The sequence below is a fragment of the Pelodiscus sinensis genome, chromosome 29 (assembly GCF_049634645.1).
Source record: "Pelodiscus sinensis isolate JC-2024 chromosome 29, ASM4963464v1, whole genome shotgun sequence".
Taxonomy (NCBI): domain Eukaryota; kingdom Metazoa; phylum Chordata; order Testudines; family Trionychidae; genus Pelodiscus; species Pelodiscus sinensis.
The window spans coordinates 12,522,223-12,541,040 of NC_134739.1; the positions used below are offsets into that span (position 1 = coordinate 12,522,223).

At 50.3% G+C, this 18,818-nt stretch overlaps 1 protein-coding gene across 4 annotated transcripts in view; it reads left to right on the forward strand.

Annotated features, from left to right (window-relative positions):
- Nucleotides 1–16,802, forward strand: part of PCGF2 (polycomb group ring finger 2) — a 50,344-nt gene extending 33,542 nt beyond the window's left edge. For 3 of the 4 annotated variants that reach the window (XM_075911711.1, XM_075911710.1, XM_075911712.1), the window contains exons 7-10: nt 76–124; nt 5,028–5,126; nt 6,812–6,892; nt 11,997–16,802. In XM_075911711.1, coding sequence (XP_075767826.1) covers nt 76–124; nt 5,028–5,126; nt 6,812–6,892; nt 11,997–12,341 — 574 coding nt within the window. In that variant the 3' untranslated portion in view covers nt 12,342–16,802. The remainder of the gene's footprint in view (nt 1–75; nt 125–5,027; nt 5,127–6,811; nt 6,893–11,996) is intronic. The other variant, XM_075911713.1, reaches the window with a different exon arrangement.
- The last annotated feature ends 2,016 nt before the right edge of the window (nt 16,803–18,818 follow it).

Here is an 18,818-nt window from a genome sequence, read left to right on the forward strand (position 1 = left end):
CCGTGGGCAAGGGGGAGACTGGATCTTCTGAGGTTTTCTGTTTGGCCGTTTGACAAATTGCTCCTTCTTCCCTAGAGATGAAAAGAAAGGCACGGTGGAAAACGGGGACGCGGAGAAGGAAAAGGTGAGTGCTAGCGACATTGATGGCTTCGAGAGGCCTGCAGGTCAGCAAAAGGGGGGGGGGGGGGGCCCAGCCAGTGTGTGATACCCCTGGGAAGAAGGCTTGTGATGATCGGTTCTTTCCCATGGCTTGTCAGCTGCTGCTCGCTCTACCCCCGAGGTTCGGAACCTCAGGCCCGGGAGCCGGATGCGGCCCTCGGCTTGCCTGGATTTGGCCCCTGAGGCTCAGCCTGCCCCCCTACAGCACTGGGGAGCCCACGCTGCTGCCCCAGCCCCCCGCCGCCCCATCACGCACAACATCTATTAGGCTGGGTCCCCCCAGGCTCTGGTGTGGGGGATCTGAGGGATGGAAGTCAAGGCCAGCTCTTTCAAAGGAGCCCAGCGACTTTGGTGTTTCAAAGTTGGGATGCTCGGGTCTCAAGGACTTTTTGCCAAGATCTCCAAAAGGTACTTGGATGCCTAACTCCCAGGGACGTCAGTTTGAGGGTCTGGACCTCACTTTCAGACTGTAGGGTTGCCAGGCAGTCCGGTATTTGAGGATTCTGTCCAGGAAACAAATTGAGAAAATACCAGACTGTCTGGTATTTCCTAATTAATTGTGTACTGCCTGGCTGGTAGACACACTCACGCAGTGTGACTCATGCAGCGTGAGCATGTCCACCATCCAGGCAATACGCAACTACACAGTCGAGTGGAGGAGGGGGGGCGGGATGGAATCGCTGGGGCTGGACCCGCTGGGACCATGTGCAGGACGGGCAGCACCCCGGGATCTGCGTGCACCTGGACCAGCCCTGCTTCCTGCCGGCTGGTTCCTCCCCACCCCCTCCGGCCCCCTCCCGGCCAGTCCCGCTCCCTGCCAGCTGGTTCCCCCACAGCCAGCCCCGCTTCCCCCCCCGGCCAGCCCTGCTTCCCATCGGCCAGTTCCCCCCCCCCTGCCTGGCCAGCCCCACTCCCTTCCAACTCCCTCCCGGCCAGGCCTGTTTCCCACCAGCTGGCTCCTCCCCAACTCCTCCGGCCCCCTCCCAGCCAGTCCTGCTCCCTGCCAGCCAGTTCCCCCACAGCCAGCCCCGCTTCCCCCCCCGGCCAGCCCTGCTTCCCGCCGGCCAGTTCCGCCCCCTCTCCCCTGTCCTCCTCCCAGCCAGCCCGGCTCCCCTCCAACCCCCTCCCGGCCAGCCCTGTTTCTCACTGGCCAGTTCCCCCCATCCCCGGCCAGCCTCGCTCCCCTCCTGGCCAGTCCTCAACCCCATCTGAGATCAAGTATGTCCGGTATTTTTTTTGAAATCATCTGGTAACCCTCTTTCAGAGGGAATCAGGACCTGTAGCCAGTGGGGCTGACAGCCACCGGGGGCCCCAGGGAAGGTGGGAGGAGGGACGGGGGCTGAGTGCAGAAGGGGCAGGGCCTATGGCAGTCAGCACTTGGCACCGGCTCAGAACCGCGTGGGGTGGAGGCGCCGCGCTCCCGCCGCAGTTCAAAGGGGCCTAGGGCACCACCCCAGAAGCAGGCCAGGAGCTCTGAGCCCCTTTGAAATGCTGGGCCTCTGGGCAATTGCCCCCTTCCCTGTCGGCAGGCCTGCCTTTAGCTCTGCTGATTTCATCTACGAGCCATCGGCTGTATCTCTGCTATTTACAGAACCATCTGGGAACCATCCAGGCGCCTAAATTCCCTGGCCAGTGTTCTGCGGGGGGTCTGACTGGTGCCATTTGACCTTAAAAATCTCTTACTCTAAATAATGGTGTGTGGTAGACACACAACGTGCCAGGAATAGCTAGACAGGCGCTGGCTGGGTCCTACCAGCTACTAAAATGGAACACCACGTGTGTCACTAAAGGACTCACGAACAACAGGTTAAACTTCTCTAGTCCAGCACCTTCCGGTCCGGCAACATCCGTGCTCTGGCATGATTTGAGTTAGCCGCATGTTCGCTGATCATGGGTGTGGCCAAGTTTCCCACGGTCCTGTACAAGTTTGTTTACAAGCTCCAGTCCTGGCTCTCAGGCTACGTCTACACTGGCAGCGTCTTGCGGAAGAACAGCCGTTCTTGCGCAAAAGCTTGCTGGCTGTCTACACTGCACGAGCATTCTTGCGCAAGTAATTGTACAGTACAGCGTTGTAAAACAGGGCTTCTTCCAGAAGAGTTATTCCTCTCCCCACGAGGAATAAGCCCTCTTGCGCAAGAGCTCTTCCACAAAAGGGCAGTGTAGACAGGCAACATGAATTTCTTGTGCAAGAAACCCCAATGGCTAAAATGGCCATCAGAGCTTTTTTGCACAAGAGAGTGTCTACACTGCCATGGATGCTCTTGCACAAAAGCACATGGCAGTGTAGACGCTCTCTTGTGGAAGAGTTTTTGCACATGAACTCTTCCACAAAAGAGTTCTTGCGCAAGAAGCCGCCAGTGTAGACATAGCCTCAGTGCTCTGTGCTGTTATTTAGCTCTAATCTACCCCTAAATGGCTTCTAAAAGCCCAGTAAGCAGTGGAAGTGTTGGTCATGCTGCTAGTGTTTCGCAACCTTTTAAAAAAAAATAAAGTACAGGCAGTCCCCGGGTTACGTACTAGATAGGGACTGTAGGTTTGTTCTTAAGTTGAATTTGTATGTAAGTCGGAACTGGTACATATTGTAGGGGAAACTCTAGCCAAACATTTCTCCAGAGCTCAGTTTTATTCTCCCACACCTCACTTCCCTCAGTCCTTTATTCTCAAGATGAGGTGTCTGCTGAGAAAAGCCGCTCCGCATCTCCCTGGTCTGCTGAGGGGGGCAATAGCTTCGCGTCTCCCTGGTCTGCTGGGGGGAAGCAGCTAGTGCGGGGTTGCCTCACCCCGTTTGTAAGTAGGGATCCGATGTAAGTCGGATCCATGTAACCCGAGGACTGCCTGTACCCCTTTAAAACAAAAAATTATAAGTACCCTCAGTACCTACAGTTTTCAGACACACAAACTTTGTTCTACCGTTGCAACACATTTGTTTAAGCAACTTGGCTATGTCTACACTGGCATGATTTTCCGAAAATGCTTTTAACGGAAAACTTTTCCGTTAAAAGCATTTTTGGAAAAGCACGTCTAGATTGGCAGGATGCTTTTCCGCAAAAGCACTTTTTGCGGAAAAGCGTCCGTGGCCAATCTGGACGTGGTTTTCCGCAAAAAAGCTCCAATCACCATTTTCGCCATCGGGGCTTTTTTGCGGAAAACAGTACTGTGCTGTCTACACTGGCTCTTTTGCGCAAAAGTCTTTCGGAAAAAGACTTTTGCCCGAACGGGAGCAGCATAGTTTTTCCGGAAAAGCACTGATGATCTTACATGAGATCGTCAGTGCTTTTCCGGAAATTCAAGCGGCCAGTGTAGACAGCTGGCAAGATTTTCCGCAAAAGCAGACGATTTTGCGGAAAAAGTTGCCAGTCTAGACACAGCCCTTAATCGTAGCCAGGTGGGCAATGAAATTTTTGGGTGTAAAAAGTACAAAAATAATAAAACGCTGTAAAACTTAAAACAAAAATTCAGTTTTCTCCAAATTTTAGTTGTTGACGTTCCCCCCAGACGTCTCTCTCCAGTATCCCTCAGGGTACTCGTACCACTGGTTGAGAAACACTGTGCTAGACAATATTGACTCCCGTGGTCTGGCAAATTCTCTGGTTTGGCTCTGGACAGTTCCTGAGAGTGCCTGACTAGAGAGATTCAACCCGTATTTAAGGGGATACCATCCTGTTCCTACGCACCACAAGCACCCTCTGAAAGGCAGGCCTATGAAGTCTCAAAAGGGGCATCCAAAAATCAGTGGCCGCTTTTGGAAATTGAGGTTCCAACCCCCCAGTCCCACAAAACCCAACCTGTAACTTTAAGGACACTTAGTCCTGGTTCTTTGGGAGGCCTGAGTGAACCGTGCCCAAGAGGCCATAAGCCGTGTGTTGGAAGAGGTTAGAATTCAAGATTTACTGGCTCCCAGCTCGGTGCTTAGAGCAAATGATCGGAGATCATTTTTTCCCCCTAGAGTTTTGCAATATTAATAATGGTTTTAATTTGAGTTCCTCTGTCTTCTGAAATGTTAGTACAGGTGGCACCTCTATAAACCAGAGCTCTCTGGTCCGGCAACCTCCATGGTCCAGCAAGACCACAGATGTTCCAGGACCAGATAGTCCCAGAACTCTCTGGTCTGGCAACCTCCGTGGTCCGGCAAGACCACAGATGTTCCAGGACCAGACAGTCCCTATGTGCTGTAGGTGGGGGGCTGAGAGCCTGGCACGCTGGGGGAAGGGGGCCAACTAGGCTGCTGGGGGGAAGGCAGGGAGAGGAACGACAGGAGCCAGGAAGCCCAGCACACGGCCCAGCTATTGGTGGGGCAATAGGGCGAGGAGGGACCAGAAATGACCTCCCCTGGTCCAGCAAAATCTCTAATCCAGGACCATCCAGTCCTGAGGGTGCCGGACCAGGGAGTGCCAACCAGTAAGGAGGAAGTCAAGACGCCCACGCGTGTGATGTGTTTGTGTCTCTGTAAATATATAGAGGCCGTGTTAGTTATCTGGTTATCGAACAAGGGCGTTTCTGCTTAGACCCCGGAGAGAATGAATGCTCTGATTTTAGTCGCACCAGTGAGCAAGGCGTTATTGGTGTGCATGTGGTTTATGTCATGGAGGCCTCCGAGTTAAAAATCAGCCAAAGGCTTTTTTCGGTTGCTGCTGGGTTTTATTTTTGGGGGGGAGGGACTCCCCAGCCCTTGCATTGCAAAACCAGAACAGCCTTGCTGGCAGCGGAGCCCTGGGAATCTTTCATGCCCTCCGTGCTGTGTTTGTGTACGACAGCTTGACAGCTGCTCCTGCACATACGTCTTCCCCGCCCCTGCTCCAGCCGCTAAGCTCTCGGTAACAATCTTCTCTTCCCCTCCTCCCCCCGCCTTCCCTCCGCTCCGGCCCCAGAAGAACAGCGTTCGGTTCCTCCAGTGTCCCGCTGCCATGACCATCATGCACCTGGCTAAATTTCTCCGCAACAAGATGGATGTTCCCAGCAAGTACAAAGTGAGTAGCGCGCCACCAGCAACGACTCCTAGGTCACTGCTTGATCTGCTGACCTGGGTCAGGGCTCCAGCTGTGCACCCCTTCAGCTAGTTGTCTTTGTTGCATCCGTGGATAAGAATTCACACGTTCTCCCTTTTGGCCGGCTGGCTTGGGGCAGTGGCCTTCTTACACCCATCACTGGACACACACCCCGGGGGCGCTTTTTGCTGTGTTCCAAAAAACGTGTGTTCCCAGTCTCTTGTTAAGGGAAGACGTAGTGGCAGGCAAGCTGGGGAGGAACAGGGTGGGGCTTGGTTCTGCACTCCTGGATGGGGTGGGGCCTCCGGGAAAGGGGCGGGGCCTCAGGGAAAGGGGCGGGGCTGGAGCAACTGGCCCTTGACACCACCCGGATGTGCTCCTCACAGCATACCTCCTGGGGCTCGGAGTGCGCCGTATGGGGCTCCACCAGTAATTTAAAGGGTTCAGGGCTCCTGCCGTCAAAGCTGCTGCAGTAGCGGGGTGTTGGAAACCCCAGGCCTCTTTGAATTGCCAGGCTCCAGGGAAGTTACCCCCTTTGCCCTCCTCCCCATCAGTAAGCCTGCCTAGCCTAGTTCGATATTAAACTCTCTGGGCCAGATATCCTTTTGTTCTGTTTGTACAGCACCGAGCATAACAGGATCCTGATTGAGGCGCTACTGTAATACAAAGGTAGTATTGATCTGGGGTCTTCCAGTAGCGTCTCAAGACTCCCAGCAAGATTGCAGCCCACTGTGCCTTGCACAACAGGGCCGGGTGTCAAATTGCATCCCCCCATTTCAAGTCAATGGCCTTGATTTACACCAGCTGAGGAGTTGCCCCCATCTGTTTCCGAAGAAGAGCATATCTCCCAGAACCTCTCCCCGCCCCCAAAATAAATCCAAACGCAGTCGTGATGCTAAGACCTCTCCGGCACTGGAAATGCCAATTTCAGTGCCCTCCCGAGAGAGGCGTTTTCCCCCCGAAGTTTACTATGTGTTTCTTCTTGAAAACATGCGCTTGTTTAAAGGCATGGCAGTCGTCACAGTACTACTATTTCGCCCCCATTTTCTCTGCTGTACAAACATTTGCTAATTAAGTCTTGCAGCCCTCTTTTACAGAGCTGTCCTTACCCATATGCAGAATACGCAGCTGCGTAGTGCACCCAAAAATTTGGGGCACCGCTGGGTCTTAATGTCACCATCTTCACAGAGGGAGGCTGATGGAAGCAAATGCTCCCTTATTCCTCACGACTGCTGAGGGGTTCCGGCACCAACTGGGGCTGCCCTCAGCATTCGATTTAGCAGGTCTTAACTAGACCCACTAAATCAAATGCTAGTCGATCGATCTCGGGCGTGGCAAGTGGAGATGTGGCTTCAGTGACTGTGCAAAGCTCAGGTCCCAACTACATGATGTTCCAAAGAAGTTTAGAATCCACCTAAGGACCAAAGTCTGGGACCAGATTTTCAAAAGACGTCTGCTCAGCGCTCGTAGTAAAATCTAGTCTGACACGGGAACTGGGCACAGGGAAAAGCAGACCCTCATTATGTGCTTAAATGGGAGCTGAGCAGTCTCGCACAGGAAATCTGACCCTTTTTGTCCAGCCATGGGCTGGGAAGCCCCGATTTTATTTTGTCCTTGGGACCCCTGGAATCAGAGGGGGAAGATTCACTTTGGTCTGTATTTGTTAGGTGGAAGTTCTCTACGAAGATGAACCTTTAAAGGAATATTACACGCTCATGGACATCGCTTATATCTATCCTTGGAGAAGGGTGAGTAAGAAACTTCCTCTTCTCTGCTGGAATTAATTATCATTTTTGCTTGTTGAGAACCAGTGTGGTCCAGGGGGTAGGAGGGGCACCTGAGGTCTAGGAGAAACAGGTGGGGTCATATCCCTTCCTGGCTCAGTTTCCTCTCCCACCACCTGTCCACTTAGTGTCCCATCTCCAAAGCTCAGTCTCAAGCAGGAACCTTCTGCGATGCTCCCGAGAAAGTCCACTTTTGTCGACAAAACTCTGTAGTCTAGACACACCCTAAGATTTGAGCACTTCATTAACGCGGCCAGGGGTTATGGGCCTGTTGTCGGAGTGGGCGGGGGAGGGGCTGTGGCCTCTGGTGTGCGGGAGGTCAGGCAAGATGCTCATGATGGTCCCTTCTTGCCTTAAATTCTGAGTCTTCAGCACTTGGTCTCCCTCTCGCTATACAGCGCAGAGCAGAGTGGAAACCTGATCTCTGCTGGCAGGGCTTGTGGGTATCATAGGCAGGGGGAGGCGTTGCCTTTCCAAACTGATAGCTTGGCTGCAGAATGCCTACTGCAGGCGTACTGGGGTGGAGTGTTGCTGCCCCCGATTGCCCCTCCCCCCCATGATCCAGGGCAGCTGGGGTCACCCGTCCTCCTCGCTCCCTGTGCTCTGGGACTGGGGAGGCTTAGGTGGGAAAGGCTGGAGCCACTCACTGCACCACCGCAGTGGGGGAGGCAGCTTGGCTTCAGTGGGGGCGGGGCCTGTGCAAAAGGGGCGGGGCTGGGGAAGTCCCTCCCTGCTACTGCAAGACTCCTAATTATTAATACTAATTAATCAGCACTAATTTTCAGGCAATAGCTCTGCCCTTTTTGCAAATTAAATCTTTTTGCAAGGCGGGGGCTTTTCAGTAGCGGAAAATGACAGTCCTTAAGGGGAAAGGTTATTCTTCCAAAAATGTCTTAAACCCCACGTTTCTAGACATGCTGGGCACCTACCACTCCAGCTAATAGGAGCTGCTGTGTGCTAAGAATCTTGCCAATCCTCTTGATTTTAAAAAGCGATGGGGGTCTAAGCTAGCCGTTGCCTCTCCAGAGAGAGACCTTGGACACATTGTTGAAAGTTCTCTGAAATCATCCCCTCAATTGTCTTGGTGGTCAAAAAAGTGAACCATCTTAGGAATCATTAAGAACGGGATGGAAAAAGATCCTATTGCCTCTGTATAAATCCATGGGACGCCCACATCTTGAGTTCTGCGTGCAGAAGTGGTCACCTCATCTCAAAAAGATATATTGGAACTGGAAAAAGTTCAGACGAGGACAGCAAAAAGCGCTAGAGGCATGGAACAGCCTCCATGTGAAGAGTAATTAACAAAACGTTGGGATTTTTCAGATTGGAAGTGAAACTATATGGAGGGATATGACAGAGATCTACAAAATCATGACTGGAATGGAGAAAATAAATCAGGATGTGTTATTTACTCCTTCCCATAACACAAGAGCTAAGGGTAACCAAATGAAACTAATAGACAGCAGGTTTAAAACAAAAAAAGGAAGTACTATTTGATACAATGCACAACTAACCTGTGGAACTCCTTGCCAGAGGATGTTGTGAAGGCCAGGACTATAATAGGGATTCAGTATGAACTAGATAAGTTCATGGAGGACAGATCCATCAATGCTATTAGCAAGGATGGTGTCCCTAGTCTCTGTTTGACAGGTGCTAGGAATGGGAGACAGAGGAGGGATCACTTGATGATCAGAGGGCATGAACAGATCAGGTGAAGCACCTGGCACTGGCCACTGTCAGAAGACAGGCTACTGAGCTAGACGGACCGTTGGTCTGACCCAGCATGGCCCTTCTTCTGGAGAGGGACCCATTGTGAATCTGACCTGCTGTTGACCGTGGACCATAGATATTTCCCCAGATAATTTCTAGAGCATGGCTGAGGATACCAATCTCAAAAATGTGAACACGAAAGGCTCAGAAAAACAGATTAAAAAAAAATCCAGTTTCTAAAAAAAACTTCATGGTTTTGGGGGCTTGATGCGGGTGATTTTTTGTGGTCTCCCAGTTTTGGCTGTAGTAGGCGGCGCAACGGTGAAGACGCCACATCCGGCTGCCTTCCCCACACATGGAAAGGGTTTGTGGCTGACACTTCTGAAAGGGCATCAGAAGGAGGGAAAGTGCAGGGTTTGCAAACAGAGATTAATCAAAAAGCATGTTTCCCTTGACGCTTTCGCTGCTAGTGCATTTAATTAGAACCAGGTGCTCCAAGGGCCAGCGGTGGGGGAGGAAAGGGTGAACTTTCAACCACCGCCCTCTTGCTATCTAGGAGGAGACAGGCTTTGCTGCCCTGCAAAAATAAACTTTGTTTGCTTTTTGTTTTGAAATGGCGCAAGGGTTTAATGTTACCATTCTTACATGGCCAACCCGGACAGTCTCTGTGACAAAGGATAAAAGGACATAAATCAGACATCAGGAGTGATATCACACCTAAATCTGTAGAAGAACATTTTAACCGGCCTGGACACTCAATCATGGATTTAAAAGTAGCCATTCTTCTACAAAGGAAGAGAGAGAGTTGGCAGAGCTGGAATTCATCTACAAATCTGACATGGTTACCCTGGGCTTGAACTAAGATTTTAACTGGTTGGCGCATTACAAAGTCAATTTCTCCTGCCTTTAACATCTGCATGTTCACATCAAAAGCTATGTATGGGACACATCCAGCCCATTTAATTAGCCTAATTAACACGGGTCCTACAATTGATAGGAAACTGTTTTTTTCTGTTATACATATATCTTGGATTTTGTTATTTCCACTCCAGCTCATCTGATGAAGTGTTTTTTACCCATGACAGCCCGTGTTCCTATATGTTTTTGTTAGTCTCTGAGGTGCCACAAGACCACGGGTTGTTTTTAAAGTTTCAAGTATGCTCCAGCAATTCCAGTTTTCCCCTTTGGGGGCTCGATTCTTTAAAGGACTTAATCTCCAGTTCAGGAAAGTGCAGACCAGTGGAAAATACTAATGAGGATCTGGGCTGGAAGTACTGTTGAAATTAATTGGACTTCATCACGTGGTTAAGTTTCTCTGGATCTAAGGTACTTGTCTGGCTTGTATCACTGTCATATCTGGCCTCAAGCTGTATTATATTGCCTCCAACAAGTTCATGGCTGTGTCTAGACTGGCAAGATTTTGGGCAAATACTTTTAACGGAAAAGTTTTTCCGTTAAAACTATTTGCGCAAGAGAGCATCTATACTGGCATGTGCCTTTGCGCAAAAGCATCCGTGCCAGTGTAGACACTCTCTTGTGCAAGAAAGCTCCGATGGCCATTTTAGCCATCGGGCTTTCTTGCGCAAGAAATTAACTTGGCTGTCTACACTAGCCCTCTTGCGCAAGAGGTCTTATCCCTGAGCGGGAGCGTCGGAGTATTTGTGCAGGAACCACTGATTTTGTACATTACAAAGTCAGTGTTCTTGGGCAAATACTTGCGGCCAGTGTAGACAGGTTGCAAGATTTTGTGCAAAAGCAGTTGCTTTTGCGCAAAATCTTGCCAGTCTAGACGGAGCCCATGTCTTTATTCAAGCCCAGGGTAACAATGTCAGACTTGTAGATGAAGCAAAACTTCATCTACAGACTTGTAGATAAATTCCAGTTCTGCAGTCTCTCTCTGTAACAATACAACTACCCCTCTGAGGGTATGTCTCCGCAGCAGGGCTAAAGTTGGAATAAGCTACGCAATTTCATCTACGTTAATTGCGTAGCTTAAATCGAAATAGCTTATTTCGGCTTTTGGTGTTGTCTACACAGCAGGAAATCAAAGGGAGAACACTCTTCCTCTGACTTCCTTTACTCCTCTTAAAATGAGGGTTACCATGAGTTGGAGTAAGAAGTCCTCCAGCTCGACATTATTTCGAAATAAAGGCTTGTAGTGTAGATGCGCGCTTTGTTATTTCGGAATGTCAGTTATTCTGAAATAGCGCTGCTGTGTAGACGTACCCTGAGACTTTTCAGTAGCATAGTTGCCAGTAGGATATTTTCACATTGTCAATTGCAGATGGATGGGTTTTAAGATGCGTCTCATTTGAATTCCTCAATCCTTCCTCACTTTTTTCTGGAAGGCAGCCTGAAAAGCTTTTCCAGAGCCTAGCTTTTGATCTTTCTTGAACATCTATATTCCCGGGCCAGCTGGCTCAGTTCCTGGAAAGACCTCTCAGAAGCTGAAATGTTACAGGTGTGCCTGGAAAAAGCCATTGGAAATTGGTGTGAAAATAAAACAAGATAATAAATCTTCTCTCAACGGACTGGGTGCTTGCACAATGGGGCCTGATTCACCATTGCCCAGCTCCTCGTGTCGTCATGCTGGCATGTGTTAATCACAATGATTCTGGTGTCAAAGGCTAAACGAAGTAAAGGGCAAGGAAGAACTATGGCTGTAAGATTCAACCCGCTTCCCATTGAGAAACCAAATAGCAGATCTTCCATTGCAGCTAAGGAAAGCATATTGGTACCCAGAAATTAATATGTCACTCACTCTGCTCTCCATTATAATATCCAAATATTGAGATTTGTTTTATTCGAGACAATTCTTCCGACTCTTCCACTGCCGTGCGTTCTTTATAGCTTCCTTCTTAGATTGTTGTTTTGTATGTCCAGCCAACCTGTGGGACCCAAGGGATTATGTATTATGGAGCACATAATGTCCTATAAGAAACCATCGAAATGTTTAGTTAATGAGACAACACCACAGTTAAACCCTCAGCCATTGCATGCGCTGGCGTCCATTCCGTTTATTTACAGTGAGGATTTTCGAGGCGATGGGCCCAGGCACAAATGGAAATCCGATGTGTCATTCCTATTGACAGCTAGTAGACATTTGTGTCTGGGAATCTCTCCTCTTTTTGCTTTCAGTTCTGCGTGAAAAGGTTCGCTCAGACCTGAAGAAGAGCTTGTGCGACTTGAAAGCTTGTCTCTGACCAACAAGATATTACACCCTGTTTCTTTAATATCCTGGGATCGACACAGCTATGACAAACCTGCCTTTGTCCAATCTGATTGGTGTAACTATGAATGTGATTTCCTCCAAAACCACGGATGTGAACACCTTTTGTTTCCCTTCTCCTCTCCATAGAACGGGCCTCTCCCTTTGAAATACCGAGTCCAGCCAGCTTGCAAGAGACTAAAACTCTCCCAGCCTGCAAACTCGGAGTGTACCAACACCAGCGGAGCGTCCGAGTGTGAATCCGTCAGCGATAAAGCCAACAGCCCCGCCACCTTGCCTGCCACCTCCTCGTCCCTGCCAAGCCCTGCCACACCTTCCCACGGGTCACCCAGCTCCAACACCACCACGATAAGCCTCCCGACCAACGCTAGCACCCTACTCAACGGCACCTCGAACTGCCACCAAATGCCACCCTCCTCCAGCAGGGGGCGCAAAATGACTGTCAACGGCAGCACAGCCTCCGCCTTGACCTAAGAGGGACTCCATGGGCAAGACTTTTCCATTTTATATATAAATATATATTGTGTATATAGGAAAAATAATATTATACATACTTATTTTCTATTGATTGACCAGATTAATTTAAAATGCAAATAACAGACACACAAATGTGGGTGAGTATTTTTTAAATGATTTTTTTAATTTGTTTTGGTCTTCAACTTTAACTTATGGAACTTTTGCATGCCTGTGAGTCCAGGTTTAAGTAAAAGCTGCTGCCTCTTCATGTTCCACACGGCCGGTCCCTCCAGGCGCTAGAGACACTCAGTAGAAGTGGATGCACAGGTAACGGGCAAAGCACATGAACCAAAAAGCCTCAGTCCTTTGTGTAAATGCGTTGGTGGTTCGGTCACTTCCTTCCAAAAGAAACGCCTGGACAAGACTCATCCTTAAGAGTCACGTCGGCCTCCCCCTACCTCTGGTTTAGGGATGAAGAACCTAAAAGCAGGTGTTGACTGTTTTGTGTAGGCAAGGGGAGGGTCTTACAGCGTGGTAATTCCTGCAGTTCTTTCAGTCTCCAAACTTTCATGGAATTTGAGTCAGAGTCTTGCCTGGAGTCAGGGCCCTTGGCTAACATTTTTAAAAGTGCCTAAATGATTTAGAAGCCGCAGTGCCGCTGAAAGTTGATGCAACTTTTGTGATTTAGGAGTCTAAATCACTGTGGTGCTTTTGAAAACGTTACCCAGAGGCTGTTATTTCCAGCACAGCCTAAGGGATTTAGGCATGTTTTCTATTGAGTTAAAGGGAAGAGCTTGGTCTGATTTCCCCCTCCTACTCAGAGTGCATACAACCCTAATTGAAGCCTGCACGAGCTGCAGATGTCGGGCACCTCTGAAAATCAGTTCCCACGAGTCCGATTTTTTGGAAAGAACTCAGGGCCAGTTTCTGAGAACATGCTGAAGAGGAGTAGTTGTGGGTGTGGGGTTTTTTGTTGTCCTTTTTTTGGTTGGTTGGTTGGTTGTTTTTTGCAAATTCTGCCGCAATGTGTCCCCTGGACTGCTTTCCATTTCTCAACTAGAGGGATCCTTTCCCTTTCCCCATATGGCAGAAAGGCAGCTTTGCCCACAGCCTGGTTGCCAGGTCTGAGCCAATCACTGGGAACACGCTAAGGGAAGTTTCCATCCCTTCTCCTGGCGTAAGCTCTGTGCCACGGGGCAGGAAGGGGGAGAGATCGCAGCTCTAAGGGCTACCTAAGCACATTCCATGTAGAGATGAACGTGGCGGAGGGGTCTGAAGAACCCTGAAGCCGGTTTTGCAAAAAAGTGTGGCTCCATCTCTCCCAATATATTTGCTTTGTTCTTCTTGGCAGAGCAGATTTCTAAGGACAATGGGGAGGCTTCGATGCGGCAGAGCGTTAAGCCCCAGGCTTAACTTTTCATTCCCTTCGCTACAGGGTGGAACTTTCTACAACACGTAGACAATTTAAGAGCACAAGTCACTGATCTCCTCCCCACAGATCCTAGAGGAGGTTTAAGTTCTAACCCCTCAAGTCAACCAGAACTGGTAGCCTTTCCTTAGTCATTTCGAGCTCCTTTGAAAATCCCACCCCTGGATTTGCAGGGTGGGGGCATCGTGTACCAACCCCCCTCCACCTAGGGAGCAAAACTTCATGCCACAGCCGCCTTCCACTTAGCTTCAGATGCCATGCACTTGAAATAACGTGACAGGGTGGGAAAGGAAGGAGGGTATGGCCCCTCCCACCCAGGAAACCAGCATTTCTGTCTTTCCACTGTGGGGATGGTCACCAAGGAGGCTGATTTAAAAGGGCAGGCAGAGCTAAGGCTATGTCTAGACTGCAGGCCTCTTTCGGAAGAAGCTTTCCCAGAAGAGATCTTCCAAAAAAACATCTTCCGAAAGAGAGCGTCCACACTGCAAAAGTGCATCGAAAAAGCAATCTGCTTTTTCGACAGATAGCATCCACACTGAATGGATGCTCTCTCGCATTTAAGCTGTGATTGCTATGGATAGAATAGCCACTACGACACCTGTGCTTTTTCCTGTTTCCTCTTCTCTCGAAAGAACTCCCTCTTCCCCGTCCACACACGCCTTTTTCCGAAAAAGCTCTTTTGGAAAAAGGCTTCTTCCTCACAGAAAGAGGAAAACCCCCTCTGTTCTTTCCATTCCCCCACCCCCCGAAAGCACACGACTGCAGTGTGGACGTAAGTAAATGTTGAAAAAACCCCTCTGTTCTTTCCATTCCCTCCCCCCCCCCCCCGAAAGCACACGATTGCAGTGTGGACGTAAGTAAAGTTTTTTTGGAAAAACGGCTGTTTTTCAAAAAAAAAAAACAACAACCCTGCAGTGTAGACATACCCTAAGAACCAATGTGCTTCTCCCTCAAAATCTCCACTCGCCATCCTTGCCTCATCCACAGCCATTTCATTGCTTGCTAAAATGATTCAACTCAGCCCTTCAAAGCTTCATTAATTCTACCCTGTCCCACCGTCTCCCCTTTAAATCCCATGCTGGATTTAAAAATATACAGTGCCTTTAGAAAGGTGGTTTATTTGCAAAGGGGACAGGGTTAAAAAAAAAGAGAGGGGTGTTACTATGATTTTTTTTAAAAGGCATGTAGCTTTATTGTGTGTGATGCTGCATTTTTGCTTATATCTTGCGTTTTGAAACTGCGCGGGTGGAGGGAGGGAAAACGCACAGGTCCCATTGCAGAGAATTCTCTCCTAAATTAATGAGCATCCCTTCCAATCCAAAGTGATCCTTTTCCTTTCAGGTAGGACTGTGAGTATGAGAGTTCTTGTGGAAAGATGGGGGAGGAAGGAAGCAAAGGACTGGGTGTCTGATTTCTCAGAAGCACATGTTCTCTTGGGCCTTAAAATCCAGGAGACATTTTTTCTCTTGTCCCTTCATGGGGGAATGAATGAATAAGTACGTACCGGCAGACTCCCGGCGTATTCTTTTAGGGGCCAGAAAAGAGTCCAACTGCTGTAAAGGACTTAAGAGTTTTCTCTGCAGGTGGCTGCGTGTAGCGGAGATGAGTGAATCCGCATTGGGAAATCGGAGACCAACAGGAGAGTGTAAACGTAGCCTGATTCCAAAAGCTCAGCAAACATGAATTTACAAACAAAACACTAAAGTATGGCCCCAAAGAATTACAGGCTGAACGTCCCTAGTCTGGCACACTCTTGCTGCAGTGACATCTGTGACCTGGCATGATTTTGGTTCGCCGGATGTCCACTTATCATGGGTGTGGCCAAGTTTCCTGCCGTCCCATAAAGTTTGTTTACAGCCACCAGTCCTGGCTCTGCGTTCTATGCTGGTGTTTAGCTCTAAGCTACCCCTATAAATGCCTTCTCAAAGCCCAGCAAGCAGTGGAAGTGTTGGTCATGCTGCTCGACAATATCAACTCCCGTGGTCCAGCAAATACTCTGGTTTGGCTCTGGACAGTTGCTGAGGGTGCGGGACTAGAGGTTCAACCTGTAAGAGGCCTCGTTGCTGGGAATCCCTGCTGTAGCAGAGAGCCCTATAATAATAATATATGGAGCTATACCTATTTTGTAGATCTGGAAGGGACCATGAGAAGTCATCAAGTCTAGTCCCCTACCTGCATGGCAGGACCAGGTACCATCTCAGACAGATTTTGCTCCAGCTCCCTAAATAGCTCTCTCAAGGATTGAACTCACAACCCTGGGTTTAGCAGGCTCTAGAAAGAGGGGTAAATTATGCTTCCAGAACAGTTTTCCTTCAAATGCTGCCTAGTAAGGAGGGATTATTGTGTGCTAAGGAGTCCAGCATCAGCCAGTCTTCAAAGACACTACTCAGTGAACTGGTGAACTGTGAATGAGGCTGGGATTAGGACTAACCTTTGAGAACATTAACCCCCCCAAGAATGACTGATTGGAAGTGTAAAGAAAACACCCTCTTTTTGGCAGTGGGGCAGGCAATCAATTTCCCATGGAAGCAGCCAATCAGGGCAGAAGGCGTCTTCATTTGGATCCCGGGCGGGGGGGAGAGGGGAGATTAAGAAGGTGCAATTAGCATGCATTGGAGACGGCTCAGGGCGGCCATGCGTGGTCTCCGGGGAGGAGAAGACACACAGGTCCAGCACAGGGTAGAGAGCCTCCATAAAGCTGCCATTGTTCTATTTGTCTTTCCCTTTCTGTTTCTTCTCCTCCTATTGGCTGGGGCTGGCCTGCAAGCTCACTAGTGTTTCACGGGGCGTCACGGGTTGCAAATATTCCCCGGGCGTTGCTGTCCCTTCTCTTTGTACATAGGCCAAGATGGACTCCACGAGGCGGGTGGAAGTGCCCTCAGTTTGGGGGTTTGCCCCCCCCAATGGTACAAACCAAATGGCTCTGTATGTTTGCATCCTGTATGATGTTTTAATGTCCTGTAATATATTTGGATATTCATATCTCGTTATTGGTTACACATTTGTATAACGATACAGCTTTGTAAATGTAATAAATGCTGCAGATTGTCCTTCAGCTTGTCCGTGTGTGCCGCCCCAACCCTCCACTGCCGATGGCTTCATCCTGCCTACGTGTGTCCATCGTCGACGTCGCTCCATCCGCCCCCCCCTTCCTCTCCTTCCTCCCAGTGGGTTCCAAACTTTGTTTCTCGTGACCCAGTTGAAGAAAATGGTCGATGCTGAGACCCGACATAATGTCACTGGCGTGTGGGCTGGAAACAAGCTTTAGGATATAGGTGGGGGCTCTGGATTTGGGGGAGGTCAGGGCTGGGGCAGCAGGGGCTGACCTCGAGCGGCTCCCGGTCAGTGGTGCAGCAGGGGAGCTAAAGCAGCTTCCTTTCCTGGCCCTGCAGACAGGCTGCTCCCCAGAAGCAGCCGCAGCAGGTTCCCAGCCGCAGCAGGTTCCGGAGCTCGTGCTCAGGGCAGGGGCAGTGCACGGAGCCCTGTGTGTTCCCCTCACCCCCACACCTAGGAGCCGGGCCTGCTGCCGGCTGCTTCAGGGGTGCAGTGCCGTCTAGGTTCCCTTCCATGCCTTGTCTCCTGGTGATCTTGGGCCAGCCACATCATCGCCCCGTGCCTCAGTTTCCCCACCTGTCTAATGGGTGGCTGATGCTGCTAATGAGAACACTGTGACCCGTTGTGAAATGCTTTGAGCTCTACAGATGAAAAGTGCTGCACACCAGTGAGGTGCTGTTATATGCCAGCCTTGGCCACCTTAAACTTGGACTCAACTCAGTCACGTGTCCCAGTCAAGACAAAGCCTAAGTAGATTTAAGAGTATTTGTTTGTTAAAGCCAGAAAGATCCAGGTTAGTCTCTTTATCCGAGGCTGGCGTGACCCTAGTGTGTAAGGCCCAGATCCACGAAGGAATTTTGCTGCTTGAGTTTCATGGGAATCATGCCAGTGACTCTCCTAAGCAGCCTACGGCAAAGCAGAAAATTTAACCCATATCGTCCGCCTGTGCTCTTCCTCTAGTGCTCTCGTTACAAGACCCTTCTTTTTGCCTAACTTTTGGGAGGGGAGGAGGATAAACCACAGGGGGGACCCGCCCCCGCCCCGTCTTTTCCCATCGCAAGATTATTTTAAAAGGTCAATTTTGGTCTCTCCGCTGCCTCCTCCCGCCATGTTCCAGCCCGTGGCAAACGGCAGTGCCCTCTCCAAAACAAGGCACCATTAATCACGGCGGGGAAGGGGAGAATCGCGTCCAGTTTTTAAAGCTAGAGGGCACCGTTCCAGACACGGACACAGCTGGGACCAACATACTCCAGGAAAACCGCAGCCTTCTCCGAGCGCACGCTTCCAGGGCTAGACCATCCTCCTACTATAAGCCTGACCGGCAATCATTGGGACGGAGTGGAAGGCAGCAAACGCGTGGGCGGTTCCACAGCTGGCAGAGGTGGGAGGCGGGGGACAGATGAGCAGAGAAGCTGAGCAAGGAGCTACCGTAACAAGTTCATCCCTGTCCACCTCCACTAAAGCACTAACCATTTTTGGTCCCTCTCCCGCATACCCCTGCAGGCGGGTAGGGCTGCCCAGGCCAATTGTGCCCCATGCACCTGCTGGGTGTGGTGCACTGGTCCAGCTAGCACCAACGAGTCACTTGGGGAGGCAGGTCTCAAACTTTTTTCTCGTGACCCGGTTGATGAAAACGGTCGATGCCAAGACGCGACATAATGTGACTGGAGTGGGGGGGCTCCGGAGTGGGGCAGAGGATGGGAGCTTTGGGATATAGGAGGGGGCTCTGGCTTCGGTGGAGGGCAGGAGGGTCTGACCTTGAGCGGCTCCCAGTCAGCGGTACAGTGAGGAGTATGTGTGGGGGGCGGGGGGTTAAGGCAGCTTCCTGGCTCTGCAGCCAAGGCTGCACCCAGAATCAGCCGCAGCAGGTGCCCAGCCAATCGGAAAGCAGAGCTAGTGCTTGAGGCAGGGCAGTGCATGGAGCCCTGTGTGTGCCTCCCACCCCCACCTAGGCACCAAGCCGGCTGCTTCTGGGTGGGGCAGCGCAGTCTTAGCCCTCCCCCCCCCGCACT